This window comes from Acomys russatus, chromosome 28 (assembly GCF_903995435.1).
Source record: "Acomys russatus chromosome 28, mAcoRus1.1, whole genome shotgun sequence".
In the NCBI taxonomy this organism is placed as follows: domain Eukaryota; kingdom Metazoa; phylum Chordata; class Mammalia; order Rodentia; family Muridae; genus Acomys; species Acomys russatus.
Window position 1 is genome coordinate 39989437 of NC_067164.1, and position 23833 is coordinate 40013269.

Below are 23833 nucleotides of genomic sequence, written 5' to 3' on the forward strand. Positions count from 1 at the left end.
AGCACTCCCAGCCCCTCTTCTCATCTTCTGGCTCTTGCACTCTCTCCACTCCTCTTCCATAAGCTCTAAGCTTCAGAAGGGTGACTAGCTGTCCTGACTGGGGTGAAGAACTCAAGTGTCACTTAGTCTTGGTGACATGAGCAGCCATGAGTCTCTGCATTGATCACAGTTCACAACCAATGGAATCTTCTCTGGATAATGTTGGCTGTCGCGTTTGCCCATGAGTATAGTTATGACATTTAGAAGACAGTTTGGAATCACATCTATTTACACATCTGTAAAAACTTTCTCCCCTAGTACTTAAGAGCTTGTAATTTTCTGTGCGGTAATAATTGCACATAGGTAAGTGCAAAGAGGATAAACATTATACAAGCTAAGGCCAAGTGGTTCTCCCAGAAGCCCCATGATGAGAGATCGATGCCTTGAGTTGACAAGAATTCTTCGCCAGTGCATCTGTAATTCAACACACATAATAAAGTCAATATTTATTATTCACGGTTACTTCCTTTTAAAGGTTGTTTCAACACATCATTTAATTTTTCTTTTTAATATTTAATAAATAGTAGTAAGGATAAGCTTACAATTTTGTTATATATTATGCTAATCAATCCACACAACTTGAATCGGGTAGTTTAGTTCATTTAAAAAACAATCAAAGTACTATAGCTCCCAGATTCACTTAACAGCATACAGGAAGTAGGCTTCTAAACCTGGCCACCTTTACAGAGTCACACTATGATCCAACTTCGTGGACTTCACAGTGCCATTCATTTCTGAGTCTACAGTGCTGCTCTCTTCAAGGGCAAAGACACTTATCCCAAACTGGCTACACCTGAAGCAGCAACGCCAGCTCCTAATGACACACACAGACCTTCCAAAGAGATCAAAGCTGTGTGAATTCTGCTGACCCACTGAACAGTCCTGCAAAAGAACACAGCATGGAATTCTAGACCGAGGACCAGAGGAGATCAGGCTTCTGACAAGAGCTGCTCAACTCCTGTCAGCTCATGTCCTGAGACTGTAGTGACAGCCACAGATGCTTAGCTACAGGACCTCTCTAGCAGCCAGGTGACAGCTGAGGCTGGGTAGAGCTGGAGCACAGCAGGATGCCGTGGACCTGGCTGGGGTAGAAGGGCAGCTGCTGTGGACAATTCTGCACACAGCTACAGTTCCTGCCTCTGTGTGTGTCCACCTACACCTCCCTGTTCCCTCGCATCTCTTAGGATTTCCAGGTCACAAATCTGCTGAAAGCGCAGATTTCTTCTTCCTCTTACGAGGACAGACCTGTGAGTGGGAAGTGTGTGGATGGCCCTGCTCTGCTTTCAGCTTCCCCATCCATGGCCTCCTGACCAGAAGCTAGGAAGGAATTTGTACTAGACAGATGGATGCCAGACCCCACCAGGAAGGAGGAGATGTGCACATAAGATCTCTCCCATATAGACTTTCTCATCAGGAACTCAAAACATAAATTTACACATCTATTATTCACTATTATTTTGAAGATCCGTGAGAGATTTAATGTCAGCATATTCCTCTCATTTATATAACAAAACCAAATCATGAGAACATTTGTAGAAAGTGAGACTGCCTTCTCAATATACTGAACTATATGTGGACATATCCACTGATAGGACACACACACATACACACACACACACACACACACACACACACACACACACACACACACACGGGTGCCTGAAGTCTTCCAGCGTGTGAGGCAGAGGGAAGACGCTGAATGCTGGCAGACAAAGCTCACCGCAGTTGGCCTTTGCTGCCCTGACATTCCCAGGCTTGGTTCACAGGACTGTGATCGATAGGTGTAGAAACCATGTGCGCTTGCTAAACTATCAGAGCAGCCTGTGTCACACTCAAATGTTCTGAAACAAAGAACGCAAACTCAAAACACCAAACCCATTGCTCAAGAGGCCCCCAAGGAACCCTTTCTGCACACTATCTACACCGTGCAGCAATAGTGTCAAAACACATGGCTGCTAGTGCACAGTGACTCCTCCTGGGGACAGGCAAAAGGCAGAGTGTTGGCCCTGAAGGACAGGCTTCCCCTCAGCTGAATAGCATCCTGTGTCCCCGTTATGTCACTGAACTCAGGCTTACATCACATAGTTCTGACATCTACTGACTTCTGATTTGTGTTCTGGACAGAAGTTTTGTCCCAGGAATTCATTGTGCAACAAAGCCTGTAACACAAACAGGAACATAGGAAGGTAAATAGATTTTATGTCCATAAGTTTCCAAAGAATCGATACAGCTCACTTCTAGTTCAATCTTTACTGTTATTTGCAATACTAAAAAGAAAAAGAAAACATCCTACCAAGTTCACAGGCTGCCCAGCAGAGCATCTTTGTCCCCGCCCCCCAAATCAGGAGGCTTATGAGTGACATGATGGTGCTTCCAATCAACTGAGAGGTGGGTTCGTTAACCACAATACCCTAGGCACACTTCTTCTTCTTTCCCTCCCACTAGGCCCCAAACCCCATAAACACTGTAGTTACAACAATACTATTGACTTACAGTAACAGTATTTTTCCTTGTTCTCATCAAAACCAATTGTGATTCTGGGAGTGAGAAAGTATTTTAAGACACTTTACTACAGAGATGGGCTTATAAAGCCAATATGGCTATGGGTATCACATGATTTGTTTTAATTTCATGATATGAACTATATATCGTAACCTTTGATCCTGTCATTTCCTTTATGAATAAAAACACAGAAGTATGTTTGTCACCATTTCATCCACCTCTCCTCTTTACTCTGAGATTTTTTTCCCCCTCCATTTCCCTCGAATACCATGTGACTGGGGAAACCCCCAATGACTTATGGACCTTAAGGTAGATAAACCTAACAGGAAATTGCTCATCTCTTGCCCCTGGAAGGAGATTCCTGAATAGGAGCTGCTCAGAGGTTACAGCTGGGGAAAGGATGTGGTGGGGAGTCACTTCAGTTATTAGAGCTGGAGAACCCAGCACAGTGGCAGAGAGGACACCTACCCGAAATCCATAATGAGGAATGCTGAGGTACTGGATCCATAAGGGGCTAGGCAGGATGCTCCCCAAATAGAGTGATAGGCCTGAGAAAAACTGCAAAGAGCAAAACAGCAAATTAGAGCCAGACCAGTGGCTCAATATTCTAGACAAGCTCTTCCTTCTTCAAGTCTCTACTTCCTTCTGGACATTTCTGCTCAGAGCAGATCACTGAAACAACCTCTCAGTTAACTGTAGACAGAAGTCTTCAGTTGTGGCAAACCCAAGACTCTTTGTGGTTTTTAAAAGAAGCGCCTGCCCTGCCCTCCAACTCTGCAGAAGGCAAACCCTGTAGATGCTTATGTTATCGTTAAAATGGTGTGTGACTCACACACCTCCTTTAAAGTTTACAAGCCAAAAGCTAACACATAAATACGGTAGTTGGCTTTGTACCTAGTATTTAATGTCCCACATGGAAACTATACATTAATCAGCTGTCTTCGTTACTCTGCTGTTGTTGTAATAAATGCATACAAAACATTTTCTAAGTACAATTACAGACAGAATGTAGAAGAAATGCGGAAACTAATGTCATCCACATTAGTGACTTCTAAAGTGGGGAAGGAGGAGGTGTTGGGATAAACGAAACCAAGTGTGATACTTCTACAATATAAACTTTTAAGAAACTGAAAAAATAAATAAATTAAAGATAGCAAGAGATAGAAAGATCTCGTGTGCTTATAGGTTTGTAATAATATGTAATAATAAATACGAGAATGCCCATCTTATCCAAAGCAATCAACAGATTCAATGCAAGTGCCATCAAAATTCTAATACAATTCACATACATTGAAATAACAAAATTAAATTTCACATGGAAAACTCAAAGACTCTAATTAGCCAGAACAATCCTGAACAACAACATCAACAAAACTGCTGGAGGTATCACCAGCCAGTGGAGGGAGTATCACCACCCAGTGGAGGGAGGATTACTACCCAGTGCAGGATCACCACACAGTGGAGGCAGGATCATCACCTAGAGGAGAGAGGATTACCCCCAGTGGAGGATCACCACACAGTGGAGGATCATACCCAGTGGAGGATCACCACACAGTGGAGGAAGGATCACCACACAGTGGAGGGAGGATCATCACACAGTGGAAGGAGAATCACCACCCAGTGGAGGGAGGATCACCACCTAGTGGAGGGAGGATCACCACCCAGTGGATGGAGGATCACCATTCAGTGGAGGATCACCACCCAGTGGAGGGAGGATCACTACCTAGTGGAGGGAGGATTACTACCCAGTGGAGGATCACCACCCAATGGAGGATCACCACCCAGTGCAGGATCACCCCCTTTGGTGAGAGAACCCACTGCCCCGTTGTGTCAGGAATAAGTCATCTTCTCCGTTGATAGGAGGGTTTCCGGGGACCTGCCTGGATGTCTGAGAACAAAAGCACAGTCTCTGGCAAACTTTCCGACCCTGTGTGTCCTGCTTTAATAAGGAGGCTAGCATGTACTGTGCTCTGGTAGGATCAGTGTCCCATTCAAAGGAAGAGGGTCTGTGCGCTGGGCCTGCGGAGTCCTGCCTCACAAGCATAGCAAGCACTCCTTGGGCGCATGCGCTGTATTCTTACACGGTGGACCCAAGTATTCAGTTCTCTGTCTCTAGTTTTATGAGCCCATTTATAAAGTGAAACTAACGTGATCTGGCAACATTGTGTCCTTTAGGCCACAGGTGCTGTTAGGTTCCTTTTGATAGTTAATTTTGAAGGCTGCCTTGATGATCCAAAGTGGAAGACTTGGGGCTCGGGTATTTGTTCATCCGAGGAACCGTGTTTGTTTGGTTTTTGTTTTTTGTTTTTTTAAATAAGTGTAAGACTAGACACAGAACTTAAGTGTTAGTAGAAAAACTATTGGGGAGGGGGACTAGAGAGATGGCTCAGTGGTTAAGATTACTGTCTACTCTTCCAAAGCACCTGGGTTCAATTCCCAGCACCCACATGATGGCTCACAACTGTCTAATTCCAGTTCCAGGGGACCCGATTTCCTCACACCAATGCACATAAAATAAAAGCTTTTTTTTTTTTTAAAGAAAAGCTGTTTTAGATACATTAGCAAGTTTTTATTATCATTCTTTTGATCATAACCAAGACTGTTCAATTTTTTAATTTCACTGTGGTGAAATTGTCCAGTCCCCTGAGCATTGAGTGAGGCCTTTTCACTTGTGTGTGATGGGTCACACCTTTTCACTTGTGTGTGATGGGTCACATCTCTTTGACACCTCTTTACCTGTGGTTCAGTGGACATCACAGGAAAGGGGCCCTGATAAGGTCTGTTTCAGTTTGCTTTGGTTTTTTTAGCAGTGTACCAGTGTTTGGTCCCTAAGCAGAAAATAATGGGCTGGTAATTTTAGCAGAGGGTCTGGGTGAAAACTGTGTATCCTGAGAGAGGGCTAGGATAGGGGAGAGCCAGGACAGTATTTATGAGAAATCAATTTTAGTTTCTCTGGTGAAAGGCCATGGAACATTCTTGTGGAGTGAGGCCCTCCAAGAGCTTTTAAAATCTGAGTTACATCTATTTCGTTCTGAGTTACATAAGACCCTCTTCATCCCAGCAGCAGCAGCAGCAGTGGCAGTGGCAGTGGCATGGCAGGAGGGGAGGAGCCTCTGTTTGTCCAAGGACATGGTATATCACCCTATCACCGTACAGTTATGTTTTAGTCTGTTTGTTTCTTTGGTGTTTGTAGAAGCTCATCTGCATACCTTCAGTTCAGATCTCCCATCTGGGTTTTTAATTATCTCCAAATTCCCTTTTCTCTTTTGGCAAGCTACACATCGTTAACACACATACCTGTCAGGCACGCCCTGTGTAGACTCCTATCTGAGCTTGGGTTCTATCTCTGTTATAAAGACACCCTGATTACTAGCATGAGGAGGAGACGGCTTAAGAGAAGCCGAGATAGAAACTCCAGGGAGGAAGAAACCTGGAGGCAGGCGCTGAGGCGGAGACCATGAGGGATGCGGATCACCGGCACACACTATGGCTTCCTCAGACTGCTCTCTTACACAGCCCAGGGCAGCACTGCCTCACAGTGGGCTGGGCCCTCCCACATGGAGCCTTAATCAAGAATACCTCCCCAGCCAGGATTGTCTACATGTGCGTCTGATGGAAGCGTTCCCTAAACTGAGGCTCCCTCCTCTCCAGTGACAGAAGCTTGTGTCAAGCTGACAGAAACCTAAGCACTACAACCCCCACCCAGTCATAGCTCATGGACAGCTGCAAATTGTAAGGCCATGTATGTCATCGATAAGTTTTCTCTTTTACATATCTTAAATAAATTACTTGGACACTTGCATAAGCTTTCTAGTTTTTCTTTCCATTTTGGAAATATTCTGTTTAATCTTCATACATAAAGCATTCTTTATTAAAAATGTATCTTAACCTCCACCATCTCCTCCTCCTTTATTGTTTCTTTCTTTTTTCGGTTTTTGTTTTTTGTTTTTTGAGACAGGGCTTCTCTACGTGGCCCTTGCTGTGCTAGAACTCACTTTGTAGACCAAGCTGGCTCGAACACACAGAAATCTCATTGCCTCTGCCTTCCAAGTGCTGAGATTAAAGGCATGGCCAGCCTTATTTTTACATTCTCAGAACATTTTTAAGTAAACTTACTTTAAAAATATTCCACAGGACATGGACATTTGCCTATGTAGAGTAGGCATTGGAAACACAACTATTTCTTTATCATCAGAGTACAGAAGAAAATGAAAAGGCAATCATTAAATAAACAACAGTAACATGCTAGGCTTGAGTTTGTGTTGGTTGTGGCTGTTGAAATCACAATGGTGAGTTTCATTCCCTCAGGGAGAACCTGTCGGCTCAGAACAGGAGCCTTATTTGTTCACTTTTGAAACCTGTTAGAAGCCATAGGGCTGTTGCTAGAATTGGAGATTCTGTTTTACTGGTGCCCATATCTTAGCATGTTTAAAATCATCTCAGCAATAGTATGAGCAGCTGTAGCCACAGAATTAAGGTTTATTTATTAATTGTTCATTTTAATAATCAGAATTTGCATGTCCTTCTGCCAGTGAAAGAAATAGGGGATAACAACTTCTCTGCCGTCTGTCTAAAGCCTGTTGTGGACAACAAGTACCCCATAAAGGCTCTGCAGGCTTCTGTTGACAGGCCGCAGTGGGCAGGCAGCAAGGAGTAGGGAGCAGGCAGGGAGGCAGCAGGTGACAGGCAGCAGGCAGCAGGCAGCAGGGGAGGAAGCTGGACCAGGAAGCTGAATGCTGACATCTTAACATGAAAGCACAGAGCAGGGAGGGAACAGGAAGCACTGCAGGCTGCAGACCTCAGAGCCGCCCCCAGGGACACACTTTACCCATCAAGTCTCTACCCCTCACAGCACCTACTGTGAACCAAGTGTTCAAGTCCTTGTGCCTAGGGGACATTTCTCATCCAAAATTCCACAGGGAAGGATTTGGGAGGGAGAAAATGGGAGTAGTATTGATCAAAGCACTTTATGTGCATTCATGAATCCCTCAAACAAAAACTATTTAAAACACACCTATTGGAGATTTACGTTACTGGATTGCCATACGTATGTGATCATAAAAATAGGAAATATAGATGAAACTTAGCACTTTCTCAGGAGCACACATCTCCTGTTGCCAAGCTACAGCGTGCTCTTACACTAGCAGAGCTGATATGAACATTAGCACATTAAACAGTTCTGTTTACTTCATATGCTCAGTGGGGAAATGTGGGACCTGGCTCCACTCATCATGGTATAGTTTATGGGCATGCAGGTCTAAGGCTGAGCATCCAACTTTAAGGAGATAAACAGAAGGTGCTAATACAGGAGACCAAGTTAGTACCGGGGACTCTGGCCTCCTCTCTGTTTCTAATGCTTTTCAGAGCCCACATGAGCCCCAGGCAGATGCCTCCTGGTGAACACTTGACTTTTGCTTTCCCATTAGAGACTGGTGAGTGGACCACGTCATATCAGCTATGGTTGAAAGGGCAGGAAGCCTCTCACAGCAGCAGGAAAGGAAGGCAGCAGTCGGCTCCTCTTGTAAGGGAATCAGCCAATCACAGCACTTTGTTGAAAGTCTAGTTCGTTAAGGTTTTGCAATATGGTCCTAAGAAATGCCTCTTAAGAGCTCACTAGGAAGGGCACGTCAGCTACATCACAGTACTGACACTGGAGCAGTGGCCTCAAAGGAGGAAAGGGGACTTTTTTTTTTTTTACTACAGACCATAATAAGCTTTAGCTTAAGGCCTCATGTCCCAAGTGCTGGTTTACCAAGTGGGTTGTATGTGAAAGAATAAAGACAAAGAAAGTTTGTCTCTTAGAAAACGCAGTGCACACTCACCAGCGTGAACACAAAGTAGGCGTTGCAGAGTATTAATGTCGTAGCCGCTGTGTTCACCCCTGAATCTATGGACATGCGCAGGGAACTGGCAGAAAAAGCCAACATCACGACAGTAAACATCATAGTGAGAAAATTGGTCACACTCGTGATTATTCCTTAGAGAGAAAAAAAAAGTGGGTCAGTCCAGTTACCTAGTCATGAGAATTGGACATTTTTCAAATAACACTAATCATCAAAGGGACTAGTAGCAGTTTTACTGTCACCCGACGACTCTGGATAGCCCAGTTCATCGCTTCCTTCCATTTGACAACATAAAGATGTTATACAGGGTTCTCTTTTTTTAAGATGTACTCTACTTTGAATATGCATTTACATATGTCTGTGTGAAGGTGTGCCACATGTGTCTGTGTGAAGGTGTGCCACATGTGCACAGCTGCCTCTGGAGGCCAGAAGAGGCAATCAGAGCTTCTACAACTGTAGCTACAGACAGTGGAAAGCTGTCCAAACATGTGGATGCTGGGAACCAAATCTGGGACTCTGAAAGAGCAGCAAGTGCTCCTAACGGACGGGCCATCTGTCAGCCCCATCATGCGGCTTCAGTTTTATTCTTGCCACAAAATACCTTTCTATATAATCAATCTTCTCCTTTATGCAAACTTTGTGAGAGTCCGACATGGCTAGAGCTACAGGCAACACAACTGGCCCAAATCTCCTGCCTTCTCTCACAGGGTTAGGGTTAGGGTTCACCAGTAGAAAACACTCATGCCCACTCACATGCACCTCTGCTTACTGTAGTTTCATTACTAATGAAATTGGGATCAGGATTGTGCCAGTTAGGTTTTTGTCAATTTAATACATGCTAGGGTCATACGGAAAGAGGGAACCTCATTGAGAAAATGCTTCTGCCAGATGGTGAGGTCTTAGACAACTGTGGATGATGCCATCCTGGGCAGGTGGTTCTCAGTTTCATAAGGAAGCAGGCTGAGCAAGGCCTGGGGAGCAAGGCAGCCAGTAGGACACGCTCTTCCATGGCCTCTGCTTCCTATCCTGACTTGAGCTCCTGCCCTTCCTGATGTGCTGTAAGCTGCCCAAGGCAAGGATTAAACAGCCCTGCAGCGGTTTTAGCATCCAGAGGACAGGACGGAGCCTCCAACATTAGTTCTCCCTAGGAAATCTCCACGTAACTGCTGTGGAGGAGGCAGTAAGCTTCATATGCTTGTTTATAACCGTTTTGGAGCTAACACTGTGAGTAATACATAGTCTTGTGTTTTTGTAACAGTCACAAGAAAACAAGTTTGAGTCTGGGGAAGCTGAATTCCATGCCCAATTGTTTAAAAATTAAGGCATGGCACATGCACACCATCACACATGCACACATGGCACATGCACACCATCACACATGCACACATGGCACATGCACACCATCACACATGCACACATGGCACATGCACACCATCACACATGCACACATGGCACATGCACACCATCACACATGCACACATGGCACATGCACACCATCACACATGCACACATGGCACATGCACACCATCACACATGCACACATGGCACATGCACACCATCACACATGCACACATGGCACATGCACACCATCACACATGCACACATGGCACATGCACACCATCACACATGCACACATGGCACATGCACACCATCACACATGCACACATGGCAGGCACACTGTGGTACAGGCACATCATGATACATGCATACCGTGACCCAGGCACACCAGAGCACAGCCACACCATGATACATGCACACCTTGATACATTCACACCATGACATAGGAAAACCATGATACATGCACATCAGGGCACAGGCACATCATGACCATGGCCATAGTGTGCATGTATCATGCTGTGCCCTTGCCAAGTATACATGTATCATTATGTGAATGTGTCATGGAGTGTATCTGTGATGGTGTGCATGCCATGGTGTGCCTGTTCCACAATGTGCCTATGCCATAGTGTGCATGTGTCACGTTCTGCATGTGGCATGTGTGAATGTGTCATGGTGTGCATGTGTCATGGAGTGCCTGTGCCATGGTGTGCCTGTGCCATGTGTGCCTCTGGAGTTGAAGGGTCACTTTCTGCAGCGATTCTCTCTTCCACTGTGAGTCCTGAAGGTCAAATCCATGTTGTCAAGCTTGCAGGACAAGCGTGTTTGCCCATCAGCAATGCCATGACCTAAGGGACTGATTCTGCATGACAAATCTCTTATAAAACAAAGTCTAAGTTTTACCAGTACTTGTTTTGAAAGATGTGCCTGTGTGTGTATAAGTGTGCACATGTGTGTGCGTGTGTGAAAAGTATGGAAGTTCTAGACAGAATAAGATGATAACAAATCATTGTACACGAATGAATCTGTGAACATATTTGAAATGACTATTTTTATTATATAATTTCAATAAATTCCAAATTCAGAGTTCTCTCTCTTTGCAAGATGGCAGCATATGACAGTGTGTACATTTAGATTTTTACATGCATTTGCATACATATGAGATACTATTCACTTTTCTATATTGTATTTACATGGAGACACATATACAGAAACACAGAGAAAATTACACAGCTATGTTAGAGACATGGCTCAGTGGTTAGGAGTGTGTGCAGTTATGCAGAAGGCCTGGATACAGTTCCCAGCACCTGGGTGGTTGCACACATTCTCCTGTAACTCCAGTTCCAGGAGATCCGACATCCTGTTCTGACCTCCGTAGGCACTGCATTCAGTTAGGGTGCACATGCATGTGCGAACACACACACACACACACACACACACACATGCACAGACAAACACAAATTTAAAAATCTTTACACTATCCAGGGATGGATATCTAATAGATGATTTTGCTCGATTGGCACTGCCTCACGTGTGAGTTATTTCTACATCCGTTATAATAACAGGATATCTTAGTGGAACACAGTTTCATCAACAGCTTTTGGAGATCTTCCGTTAAGGAGCCTTGGAGGCTCTGCTCACGGAACACCCACTGTAGACAGCGCATGGAGACATGCTTGTCTGCTTTAAGACTTGCCACAGTTGTATGAACCAGAGCATGCTCCTGAAAGACACAAGGTCTGATCTCTGCTTTTGTTACTTACCTGCTATGCCACATGTTATGACAGTAAATATAATAGCTGTAAATAACCTCCTTGGCACAAGCTCAGCCAGCAATTTCCCGAAGAAATATGACGACACTTTGTAGTATCCACTGGTATGCTCATGTCTACAGAAACAAAAGAGCTCGTTACACACCCTCAGGTTAGTCTAGAAGGCACACGTGGGACCCTGGCTACACACGGAGCCTAACCGGACAGTAGTATCCCCTGTGCTCCTGGCTGATGCCCACATCCGTCCCCACCTTGGAGACTGGCATGCCTAGGCCACTGTCCTCCTGACACTCTCATACAACCCCCGATCAGAGAACTTCCTCCTGTTTTGTCCTCTCTGGTCACAGAACAGCCCCTCCAGGGAAACAGTCCGATGTCCCCTCTGTCCCCAGAGACTCTGCTCCTCTGAGGCTGGTGAGAGCAGCTCTAGTACCTCACCTCCTGCTCATCGAGGCTCCGCCCCGCCCACTTCTCATGAAGAAGGTGACACTGTCACTCTGAGGACACCGCGAAGCTTCAGGCCCCTACATTCTTCTCCTCTGCATCTCTCACTTTCAGAGAGACTTCCTCCTTCTATGATTTCACTTTACAACTAGGATCCTCACCAGCTAACGTGGCCCTTCCTCTTCGGCATGCTTCTCTAAGTCATCCCAAGCTCCAAGCTCTTCCTCTCCTGGTGTCTTGATTCTAGCTCTGACTTCTTTCTTTCTTTCTCTCTTTCTTTCTTTCTTTCTTTCTTCAGTGCAGGCTGGCCTATAACTCCATATGTATCCAAGAATGACCTTCCTCCTGCTCCTCCCTCCAAGCTCTGGGATTAAGGAAAAGCCAGCCATGCTGAGGGTTCCCTGGCTCTGTGAATCTGACCCAGGGTTTCATGCATGCTAAGTGAGCACTCTACCCACTGCACTATGCCCTCAGCTCCTCCCTGATGACCCCTTTCCCTAGTGTGTACTTGTAGGTAAACCCTGCCAGCCTTGGAAGCTGTGAACCTTAAGCCAGGGCCACCAGAGGTCAAACACCTGTTACTGTATGGCTGCCCCCTGGCTCTTCCAAGCCTTCACCCAGGAGGGCTGCGCGCACTCTCCTGTGCATGCAGCTTTACCTCTCCAACTCCGGTGTGCTGCTAAACCCACTATGCTTAGCTCCATCAAACTCTGCCATCTTTTGGGGGATTCATGAGCGAACTATGCTATTCAGCCCTTACTACTGCTTTGTCTGCAGCACTGAGATCTGGGGACCACACCCCAACTTTCCCTGAGCTGCAGACACCTCTGCTCTTGATTCCCCATCCATGTTCTCAGTTAATAATCTCTTTACACATTTCAAAACACATGGTGCCACTTGATGAACACAAATTTTATACTTTGTTCACTTTTCAACTAAACAAGGAAAAATGCTGGTAATTCATGAGATAACATCCTAGGACCAATTATGAGTGTAATCATCTTGATCAGGGGCCGCTGGTGCCTGCTGGAGCAGGGCCTACTCACAGGAATCGGTCCCTGTCAGTCATGAAGATCTCCAATGCACCCATACTTGTCATACACTGGAAGCCTGTGATGAGGAAAAGCAGGCCGACTCTGTCAGGAGAAACAGAGGAGAAAAAGAACTGCAAATTCAATATTAGGATGGTCTCTTCCCAACAGAGCTTGTTCTGTGATTAAGTGACACCACACGATTTTTCTTAAAAAAAAAAAAAAAGCTAAAATAAAGTCAGTGCTGGAGAAATGTAAAGGGCACTTGTTACTCTAGCAAAGGACCCAGGTTTGGTTGCCAGCACCCACACGGTGGATCACAGCCATCTGTCACTGGAGTTCCAGGGGATCCTGTGCTGGCTAGCTTTATGTTAACACAAGCTAGAATTATCTGAGAGGGGAGAACGCTAATTGAGAAAACGCTTCTAAAAGATGCAGTTGTAAGCAGGCCTGTAGGCCATTTTCTGAATTAGTGATTGATGGAGGAGGGCGCAGCCCACTGTGGGTGGGGTCATGCCCAGGCAGGTGGTCCTGGGTTCTGTAAGAAAGCATCTGAGCAAGCCATGGTGAACAAGCCAGTAAGCAGCACCCTCCATGGCCTCTGCACCAGCTCCTGCCTGCAGGTTGCTGCCCTGCATGAGTTCCTGTCCTGACTTCCTTCAATGGTGGACTACAATGCGGAAATATAAACCAAATAAACCCTTTCTCCCCAAGTTGGATTTTGATCATGGTGTTTCATCACAGTAATAGTGACCTTAACTAAGACAGGATCCTGTGCCCTCATCTGATCACCACAGGCACCAGGGCGCAAGGCACAGATAAACATGCAGAGAACACGCATACACATGAAATATTAACTAAGTATTTTTGCAAAGAAAGAAAGAAAGAAAAAGGTCAGGAAGTAAGTATTCACCCTCTGTCTCCACAGTGGTATTTATTCTCTGAAGTGTGTCCCCTAAAACCCAACAATCTGATAATGACCTCTAATATAAAGATCCTACAGTGTGTCTTTTAGGAGTTAATTAGTTTTAAATGAAATCACGAGAGTGGAGCCCCATAGTGTCATCTGTGTCCTCATTAGGGGAAGACACAGCAGTGTAGTCTCTGCCAGGAGAGGGCTCTGAGAGAAGGTGGTGGCAAGACAGGAGGAACCCTGGGGGCGGGGGGGAATCATCACCTCAGACCCTCACACTGCAGCTGGGAACACACTTATTTTTAAATCCATTGAGCCTGTGCTATTTAGACATGGCAGCCCAACCCATCCCTTCAGTTTAACTAGCAGAATTGGTAAGTATCACAAACACAGACAAAAAGAAAGCTAGACAAAGCTCCAAGGGGTTTTCTCATTCAGTTAGTCATTTTGCTTTACAGATGGGTAAGATAAAAAGCAGGACAAGGCCGAGGAGGGACTCCCCACTCAACAGCTGACTGGGGACATCGAGGGAGAGTCGTCTCTAAAGCCACTTCCTGCATGCTTTCCAAAGAGCTCAAGATAAATTCAGCCATGCTAATTTCTGAAGGATTGTAAGCAAGAAGAAGGAGGGAAAGGGCCCTGCAGTGATGTGCTCCCTGGACACACACGTCAGGTTCCTCTAAGGCAAATGGCCCCCTTGGGTGCTAACAGCCTGGTCCATAACAACTTTTCAAATGTCAGTCAGGGGTCAGTGACTCTCTTTATATAGGTACACAGTGGGGGATAGATCCAGATCAGATGAGGGGACCTTATTGAAGACAAGTCTCCTCCTACATAAAGAAAAATTTACATTAAAAAAAAAACCAATCTACCAAAGGCCAGTTTAAAGCTAAATGTTGACAAAGAAAAAGACAGCCTGAGAATGCAGTGGACACCAGGGAAGAGCAGGAAGCTCACAGACAGAAAGTAGAATGGTGGTTGCCAGAGAGTGGGACCGTTTAGCATTGGGAGTCTTCTTTCAGAGCTGTGGGACTCCATTTGGGAAGGCGAACAGGTGTCCTACGTGTGGGAAAGTGGGCTCTTCCACTCAGCTCTCACCACAGCATCCTCTGCCTTTAATAAATGTGCCCTCTGGGTTTGTAATGAAATCAACTCTTAATGAATTTATAAAAGTTTGTACAAAATGACTGGATTTTCATGAACTCAGGGTCCAAGCTTGCTTACCTGGCCAAGACTTCAGTGCAATCATTTTTCAGGATACGGAAAGCGGTACCTATAACTATTCCCAGTATGAACGTGATAACTGCCTATAAAAAAAAAAGGGCATAAAGAAAAACTTCCATTAGGAGTAAAAGGTACTCAACGTATGGCTCATTATTTTAAGATAGATGGTTTCCTAATCAGATGTCTAATCTGAGGGAAAACATACTTTCGTATAACTTGATAATTTAAATTTAAACCCCAAATCCCTGAGTTCACGGCCAGCCTGGTCTACAAAGCGAGTCCAGGACAGCCAGGATATACAGAGAAAACCCAAAAAACAAAATCCCAGGGCTTGGAGATATGACTCAGCAGTTAAAACACCTGCTGCTCTTGCAGAGGGTGGTGTTCAGTCCACAAGAAGTGGCCCTCACAGCTGCCTGTAACTCCAGCTACAGGGAATCTGATTCCTTCTTCTGCCCTCCACGGGCACACATGATGCAGAAACACATGATGCAGATACACATGCAGGCAAAACACACATACATAAAAAGAGTACATTAAATTTAAATATTTAGTCATCGATTCATAGCATTGCTAACACACACACACACACACACACACACACACCTCATGACATTCTTTCACTGTACAACAAGTAACCAGATTGGATAAATGTAACTATTTGTTTTCAAGTCATATCAAATCTTCCTTTCCCCAACCAGTTGGGATATAAACATGCCTCTTTATGACATAGATGCCCAAGTATAAAGCTCAAAGTGCTTGTAGCAACTGACCATATAAGACAAATGGTAACAATATTCACATGCACACAGGGAGGCAGTGACATTACATGGGAAAATGGCGGCATTCCCGCTTAGAAGTAAGCAGTGTTTCCTTACAGCCAGCAACATCCGCCTTTCAGTGTTCAGCAGAAACTATGTAGTGACAATTGTGGGGTCTTTAAAAATCCAGTTACGTCATGTGAATATGTTTTTGTTTTAATCCCAGCTGTGGGGATAAGAGGCTGCTTCACACAGGTGACCATGATTTGCCTCATGCTCTAGCCAGCTGCTGATCATTTCTGCCAGTCTTTGGAATTCTGGGAACTTTTGAGAAGCTATATAAAGGCCAGAGCCCCAAGAGAGGCAGCTGCTGCTGCTCCCCTGCTTCTTGTGCTGTCCTTGTTGCTGCAGGTTGTTGCAGTTCATGGCAGTGTGTCGCGTAAATGTGCACAAAGGACTAGAGGAAACAACTGAATGTCCTGATGGCGAAGGTCAAAGCTGCCCAGGAGCCTGAGGACCCTGGTCAGCAGGAAGTCGTCTAGAAGGTCTCTGCCTCCTCTCCCTGCTAACCGACTTTCTCACCTCCCTGGTGTTGGGAGTTTGGAAGGGACTGGGGTGGAGCAGGGTGGTGAATATAAGAATGCAATAAAGTAGCCAAAAAGACAACTACAGCTAAATGTCTGATAATAATGTAACAACCCCAAACAGCTGAACTGACTACAAAGGTTTGGCAGGAGTGGGAACATGGATCCACAGCAGAGACTTGCCGTCTACTGGCTAAGACCCTGGGATCAATCGATAACACGGCAGAATCTTCATCATCATCATCCTCTTCCTATCGTCATCATCGTAAGTGTCATAAAATAAGAAATAAATGAATAAGTGAAGGCCGAGTAGCTGGGAGAACTACATTGTGTACAATACACATGTTACACTAATTGAAAATCTTATGGCATGTTGTTACTGGTAGGTACAGATCCCTTGTAAAGAATCTCAGGAGCTGACAGGGAAGAGCCTCCGTAAGTCCGACTGCACTTATGTGCCGCTGCACTCTTTGAGGAGCTACTGCTTTCAAACACCGGCCCCTGAGTAAGGGAGCAGCACTCCACCACAGGCTCGTCTCTCAGGCAGTAGCTGCACAGGCTCCCCCGAAGGTGTTCAGCGGCTCTGTTTCCTCATCGCCTGATTTCAGCTACAGATCAGCCCTCCTCTCCCCCTCTTTATCTCTCCTGTCACCCCCACCACTTCTCTACTCAACCTTTTCCAAAGCCCATGCTTTCATCTGATGTGCTCCAAATTTTACCTATTAACTCAATTGCCATATATATAATCAATGAACAGTTGCATCATAAAATAGCCTTTTCAGTCGCTCCTGTACTTTGAACGTGTAGGAAGCATCAATGAGTTTGAGGAACTCCCAGGTGTGCCTGATTACCTTTTGCAGTTCCCAAATAAGAATTCCTACTTGGATTTGTCATTATATGTTGTCTAAATGAAACACAACCACTAAAAATATTTTCCATAAGGAGAAAGTTAATCATGTTCCACTTGCTTCACTGGGAATCTCTATATGGCAGGTGGAGTGGAGACGACAAACACAGGAAGGAGCCCAAGGTCAGTGTGACCCTGAGCTCCACTGACTCAGAAACAAGTTCCTCCCACTTGACTGTTTCACGATACAATTAAAGTAATTCATCAATTACCTGAGTCATAGTGACCCGTGGAAAACCCATGACATTTTTGAACAAACGACAGATAATCCACTGGAGCTGGTGCCAGAAAGGGGTGACACATGTGATCTTGTCCACAGCCGAGCTCCTCTGCACCTTCTGTGCCCCCAACAGTTGATTCAGTTTGGCTCTTATGTCATTGTATAGGGAGGACTGTGCATACGTATTGGCCAATTTTTCTGCGACTTGATGTTCTGTCTGAAAACGCTCTTTAGGTGCATCAGCTTTGGGATAAAAGTGGAGAAAGACAAAAAGCAGCAGACAAAAGGTTAACTGACTTTTCTGTTGACTATCATGTTGAATTCATGAATAACACATAAATTATGTATTGATTTTCTTTGAGACAAGCTCCCATGTCACCTAGGCTGACCTCACGGTCGCTATGTAGCCAAGGGTGGCCTTAAATTTCTGGCCTCCTGTTTCTATGTTGCAAGTGCTGTGATCACAGGTGTGCACCTCCACACCCAGGCATGCAGCGCTAGGAACCAAGCTCAGGGCTTTGCTCCTGCTAGTCCAGCCTTCTCCTGGCTGAGATACATACTCAGCCCAACACATTTTGAAAACAATAAAATGACTACTAGGCAATTACTTCCATTATTAGGAGAGCATCTTAACTGACCTGACTACCGTAATGATCTCATGGATACAGCAAACAGAATGGCGTTTCCCCCTTCTGGATCCTAATTCTTAACAAAGGCCTTGTTCCCATATAAATCTAAACTTCTTAATATAAAGGCAGGCTCCCTGATCTGTACAACCAACCTTTTCACCTGCTCCAACAGTTGACAGATGGGGTAGATGTTGAGGTGGGCCAACTCAAAGCCCTGGATCCCCTACACCCACACCACCAGGGTGAGATCTCCAGCTAGCTCACCCAATGCTACAGCCTGCAAGAGCCAGGGCCACCTCTCCCGCTCTCACGACTTTGGAACCAGCTCACCCACTCCCATGCTACCAGAGCCAGCCCGCCTGTGGTGCCCAGGCAAGGTGCAGGGCCCACTCTCCCAAGTGCTGCAGCAGGCAGGCACAGAGACAGCTCTCCTGCTCTCCTGAGCTCAGAGCAGGTTCACCTGCTCCCCCACCACCATGGTCAGCTCTAAGGGCCAGGCCCTCCCTCATCAGTCACTAATTAAGAAAATGCCCTCCATCCAGGCTTGTCTATAACCCAATCTTATGACTCCGTTTTCCTATCTGAGGTTCCCTCCTCTCAGACGACTTTAGCTTGTATCAAGTTGACATAAAACTAGCCAACATACTCTGTAACTTGACGGTGAGGTAGAAAGAGACCACATTTAAGACCAGTCTGTCGACATAAGCAGTCCTATCTAAAACAATAGAAAGAACAATATGGCAGTGGCTGCATTTACTTTCTAACAGAAATCTCCCTTGTGACAATATCATATAAATGTTGTTTTGTAATTGAATAAAACCACCCAGCACTAACCAACAGCAAAGTCTATTAGCTAATTTTAGGACTAATTTGCCTGCCCACTCTCTCAATTTTATTGAGCCCCCAAAGAGGGGGTACTATACCCTAAATCAGCAGGACACAATATCAAGAAGAAAAACATCCCATTCTTTAGGTTGAGGTGGGTAGGTTTTGGTCAATTAATGGAGCCATTTAGAGGAGTTGGTTAGAAGTTATCGGTAGTTATCATTAGGGGGTAAAAAACCAAGGTACAGGAGTACAGGAACATAACCTCAGGGATTTCTCTCCTTCCTTTTCTTTTCTTTTCTCTTTTTATTTCTTATGTAAGGGAGAAGGGGTTGAGAAGAAAAAGGGCAGAATATGGGAATAATGTAGGAATAACAGGAGAAAAGGGTAGATTATTGAGTCTGCTCTTCAACGATAGAACTATTGTTAGCCTCAAAAATGTTTGATACATTGGTATAGAATTTTATATATTGATACATAATTAAGGTAATTTTCATGGTTTATATTATTATTGTATTAATATATTGTTATTAAAGTTATTTGTGATACACATATGTGTATTTGTTTCAACTCTTGTATTAATTACTGAACCTATGCAACTCATTTATAAATACAAGGTTACTTCCAGTTTTTTTAGAACCTGCTATTACAAACTGTTTAGGAAAGTTAAAAAATGCAAGTTAATAGTCAACCAAACTCATGGTAATGTCAGATACTGGTCTTGTTTATTAGAGAAAGACACATCCTTGGTTGAAGGTGTAGTAAGTGGCTAGAAGCAAGAAACATTTACCTGTTTAGATTTGCAGTAGATAGATAGATAGATAGATAGATTTGATATGATATTATTTTGCACTAGGTAGATGTGAATAGATAATAGATAGTCTTCAAAAACCTCAGAGACCTACAGTGTGTGGCATTTAAAGATGTTCTTATTATTTTAAGGATTCTTTGACAATAAGACATGTCAGCTCCTGGTAGCACCCCCAGCCTACGTTGAAGAAGATGACATCAAAAACCTCCATTAGGAGATGGCGTCAAATGTGACAAGCTAGTCACTGGGAAAACAAATGCCCTATTCCCTCTGCAGAGAGAATGCTGTCCAAAGCAGACTGCCAAGCTCTGCCAAGACAGGGTAAGCAAGCCCTTCATATTTCCTGCCTCACAAATATGTCTGCAAAATATTCTGGGACAGATGGCTGAAGATGATGTTCCAACATTATAGAGGGATTTTAGGTGACTGTTCCAGCAGCCAACTGTCTGTCATTTCTTTGTATTGGAAGCTGCTTGCCTGCACTTCCTACATACCTAGGCAATATTATTTTATTTCCTTCTCAAGTCTCAGATGGGGTTGAAAACAAGATAGTTGTAGTCTTACAATTAAGCTTAGTTATTTAGGATCTAAAAAGATGTATTTATATTTATGATGCAAGTCATCATAGAAAATGATTTAGGTACAGAACTCTGAATTCACAAAGATAAGATAGATGATAAAATACTTTTCCAAACTTTCCAAATGCATATGGACTGGACACTGTGAACATGAATCTTACATGATAGTTCTCATGACTGTTTCATAATTGTTATTATTGTATGTTAGTTTTATTATTAAAAGTTAAAGAGCCTTTTATTGGATTAAAACAGGAATTGTAGAAGGAATATCTTGTGTACTGTGTGGGTGTAAGCACCTGTTAATAATACATCTGATGGCCTATAGCTTAGGCAGGAAACAGGAAGTGGAACATCTGGAAAGCAGAAAGCATTCTGGAATAGTACCAGGTGCACAAGATTCAGCCACCAAGATGTGAAGATGACAGACACATGGCGCCTGAGTTCAGGTAGCCAGCCACATGGCAGAATGTAGAACAGAAATAGTGGAATATGCTACGTTATGAGCTAGTCAGAGAAGAGCCTAGCTATACGGCCTAGGTATTTGAAAATACATTTGAGTCTCATGAATCATTATTCTAGAAACTTAGGAACAAGAGGAAAAACCCACCCACAACCTAGGACACAGAATTAACACAAAAAAAATCTATATTCCAATGAACCACATTGTTGTGCTTTCATGAAATCAAGTATGCAAGGATCTGTGACTCTAGAACACACATACCTCCATGGCCGTCTTCTTCTGTATCTAACATAGCAGATACACCTCCACTAAGGACGTCCAGGAAGAATTCTGCAGGGTTGCTCTGAGAATCATATTTGTAACCTACAAAGAATGCAGCCCAAGAACACAAACCTGAGGACCCTTTTTCAGAGAGTGGGGGAGGGGAGGGGAGGGAAGAGAGAATCTGGCTTCTTCCTCTTCCTGTTCTTCCCCCAATAATCTATTTTTATAATAAAAAGTATATAAAATAATAAAAATATAATAATAAAATACATACATACATACATATATATATACTCACACAATATTTCAGCAATCTGTTTCCGTTTCATGTATACAGAATGTATGTATATACACACACGTGTGTGTGTGTGTTTATGTATGTATGTATGTATGTAAACTCTTCCTGTGAAACAATCATTTGAACTTTGCCTAAATTTTGTTGGACTCCACAGAATCACAGATGTTTACACATTTTTAAATGACAAAGATTAGTTAAAAACCAATAAAGACAAACACAAGTAAACACACACATACTTTTAAACCTACATTTGGAGTCAAAGAGAATCCTTCATACCTAGATCCATATTTCTAAAAATATGAAAGTGACTTATGAACATTAAAAAAATATTTCCTCATGCAATCCTACTCTGAAAAAAATGGCAGATCAGAGGTATGACGCCACAGAGGTCAACTTTAGTCTCTATCGCCCCCAGCACAGCCTGAACCCGAGATGCAAAGTTACTGCTAAGTTAGGTGACATCTCTGCAACTCCTCAGCCTCAGAACACACAGTAGGGAAAAACTCAAGGCCATCTGCTACGTGAGCAAGAACTGAGGCTCTCCAAAGCTGCTCACATGACAGATAACTGGGCCTGACATCACCATGTCAACTAAGAGGGTCACCACAACGGGGAAACAGAACAAGAATTGCATTAAGAATACTAGAACTGGGGCATGCATACAGAACAGCAGAAAGAAAACAGACCTGAACAGCAAGCCAGTACTCTTAAGATAACAAAAATCCTGTCACCAAAGTAACCAAAAGCATTTAAACTGGAGAAAGCCACACACAGTAAGTGTTCACAAGGGTCAAACAACATCCCTGAGGGCTCCTGCTCTCTTCTGAGATCCCGTGAATGAAGGAGCTGTCACAGCAAAGCCAACCATACCTGCAGCTTTGAAGTACTCCAATGCATACTGCGCAGGCCCGTGAAACATGACTTTTCCTGAGCCCACTAAGGTGAGGCTATCAAAGGATCTGAAGATGGAGTATGGAGGCCGATTGATGGAGAAGATGATTGTCCGTCCCGTCTTAGACAGCCTAAGTTCAAAGAGGGAAATTTCACAAGTCGCTGGATATCAAAACCTTGACATTCTTGACGAAATAGTTTATTCATGAAGTTATACCCTCTGTTCACATTTCAGCTTGAATTTTCATAATAAGCATCTTATCTCACTTTATTATGCCCCTAACACAGAAGCCAAGCTCCAGGATTCTATTTAAAAGAATAGGACTTCTTCTTTTAATTTTTTCCTTTCTTTCTTTCTTTCTTTCTTTCTTTCTTAACTTTATATCCTGGTCATAGCCCCATCCCTCCTCTCCTCCCAGTCCCACCCTCCCTCCCTTTCCCACTCCCCCTCCCGTAATCCTCAGAAAAGGGGAGCGCCACTTCCCATCCACACCAGCTCATCAAATCACATCAGAACTGAGTGTGTTCTCTTCCGTGGCCTGGCAAGGCAGTCCCACCATGGGGAGGAGATCAAAAAACCAACAACAAAGTCCATGTCAGAGACAGCCCCCCTCTCCCTTACTAGGGGACCCACACGAAGCCTGAGCTGCCCATGAGGTAGATCTGTGCACGGGGCCTAGATCCATCCATGCATGGTTCCTGGTGGGTGCTCCACTCTCAGCAAGCCCCTCTGAGCCCTGGTAAGTTGGCTCTGCTGGTCCTGTGGACCTCCTGTCACCTGTAGACCTCCTGTCACCTATGGACCTTCTGTCACCTTCAGGTCCTTTTCTCCTTCCACCCACGTTTCCACAAGGCTCCCTACACTTTGTCCAGTGTTTGCCTGTGAGTCTCAGCATCTGTTTTCAAGTGCTGCTGGGTAGATCCTCTCAGAGGACAACTCTGACAGGCTCCCTTCTGCAAGCAAAGCAGAGTATCCTTCATAGTGTCAGGGTTGGCGCTCTCCCCTGCGGTGAGTCAGGCACTGGTTGGACCTTCCCTCAATCTCTGCTCTATCTGCTCTGTCTTTATCTCTGCACATCTTTGTAGATGGGGTAAATTTGGGTCAAAATTTTTGTGGGTGATTGGTGCTCCCCTCCATCTACCAGGAGTCCTGTCTAGTTAAAGGGGGTCCTCTGCAGTCTCTAGGTCCCCTTCTTCTCAGAGTCTCTGATAGAGTCCCCCTCATAGCCTTCTAGGAGTTTATCCTGACTTAGGTCTCCAGCTTGTCACAGAGATGCCCCACCTCCAGGAGAGGCCTCAGCAGGCCTTCTGTCCTTCTGCCCTAAGTCTGAAGGTCATGCAGACTGCCACCATCTCAGGAGAGAGAGGACCAGCAGCACACCGTGTGAAATACAAACGTCTCTTCACCTAACTATGTGAGCTCACTGCTACACAGTGAGTGTGTGCCTGCATGTGTTTGAGAAAGGGAGGAAGTAGGGAGATGTTGGAAGGACCCTGTTTGA

At 44.5% G+C, this 23833-nt stretch overlaps 1 protein-coding gene across 1 annotated transcript in view; it reads right to left on the reverse strand.

Annotated features, from left to right (window-relative positions):
* Positions 1 to 293: 293 nt before the first annotated feature.
* Positions 294 to 23833, reverse strand: part of LOC127210854 (ATP-binding cassette sub-family G member 3-like) — a 35011-nt gene continuing 11471 nt past the window's right edge. Inside the window, exons 6-15 of the mRNA XM_051170616.1 lie at positions 22311 to 22462; positions 21140 to 21241; positions 17568 to 17818; positions 15104 to 15186; positions 12982 to 13071; positions 11483 to 11607; positions 8364 to 8518; positions 3010 to 3099; positions 2116 to 2198; positions 294 to 453 (exon numbers count right to left, since the gene is read on the reverse strand). Coding sequence (XP_051026573.1) covers positions 294 to 453; positions 2116 to 2198; positions 3010 to 3099; positions 8364 to 8518; positions 11483 to 11607; positions 12982 to 13071; positions 15104 to 15186; positions 17568 to 17818; positions 21140 to 21241; positions 22311 to 22462 — 1291 coding nt within the window. The remainder of the gene's footprint in view (positions 454 to 2115; positions 2199 to 3009; positions 3100 to 8363; positions 8519 to 11482; positions 11608 to 12981; positions 13072 to 15103; positions 15187 to 17567; positions 17819 to 21139; positions 21242 to 22310; positions 22463 to 23833) is intronic.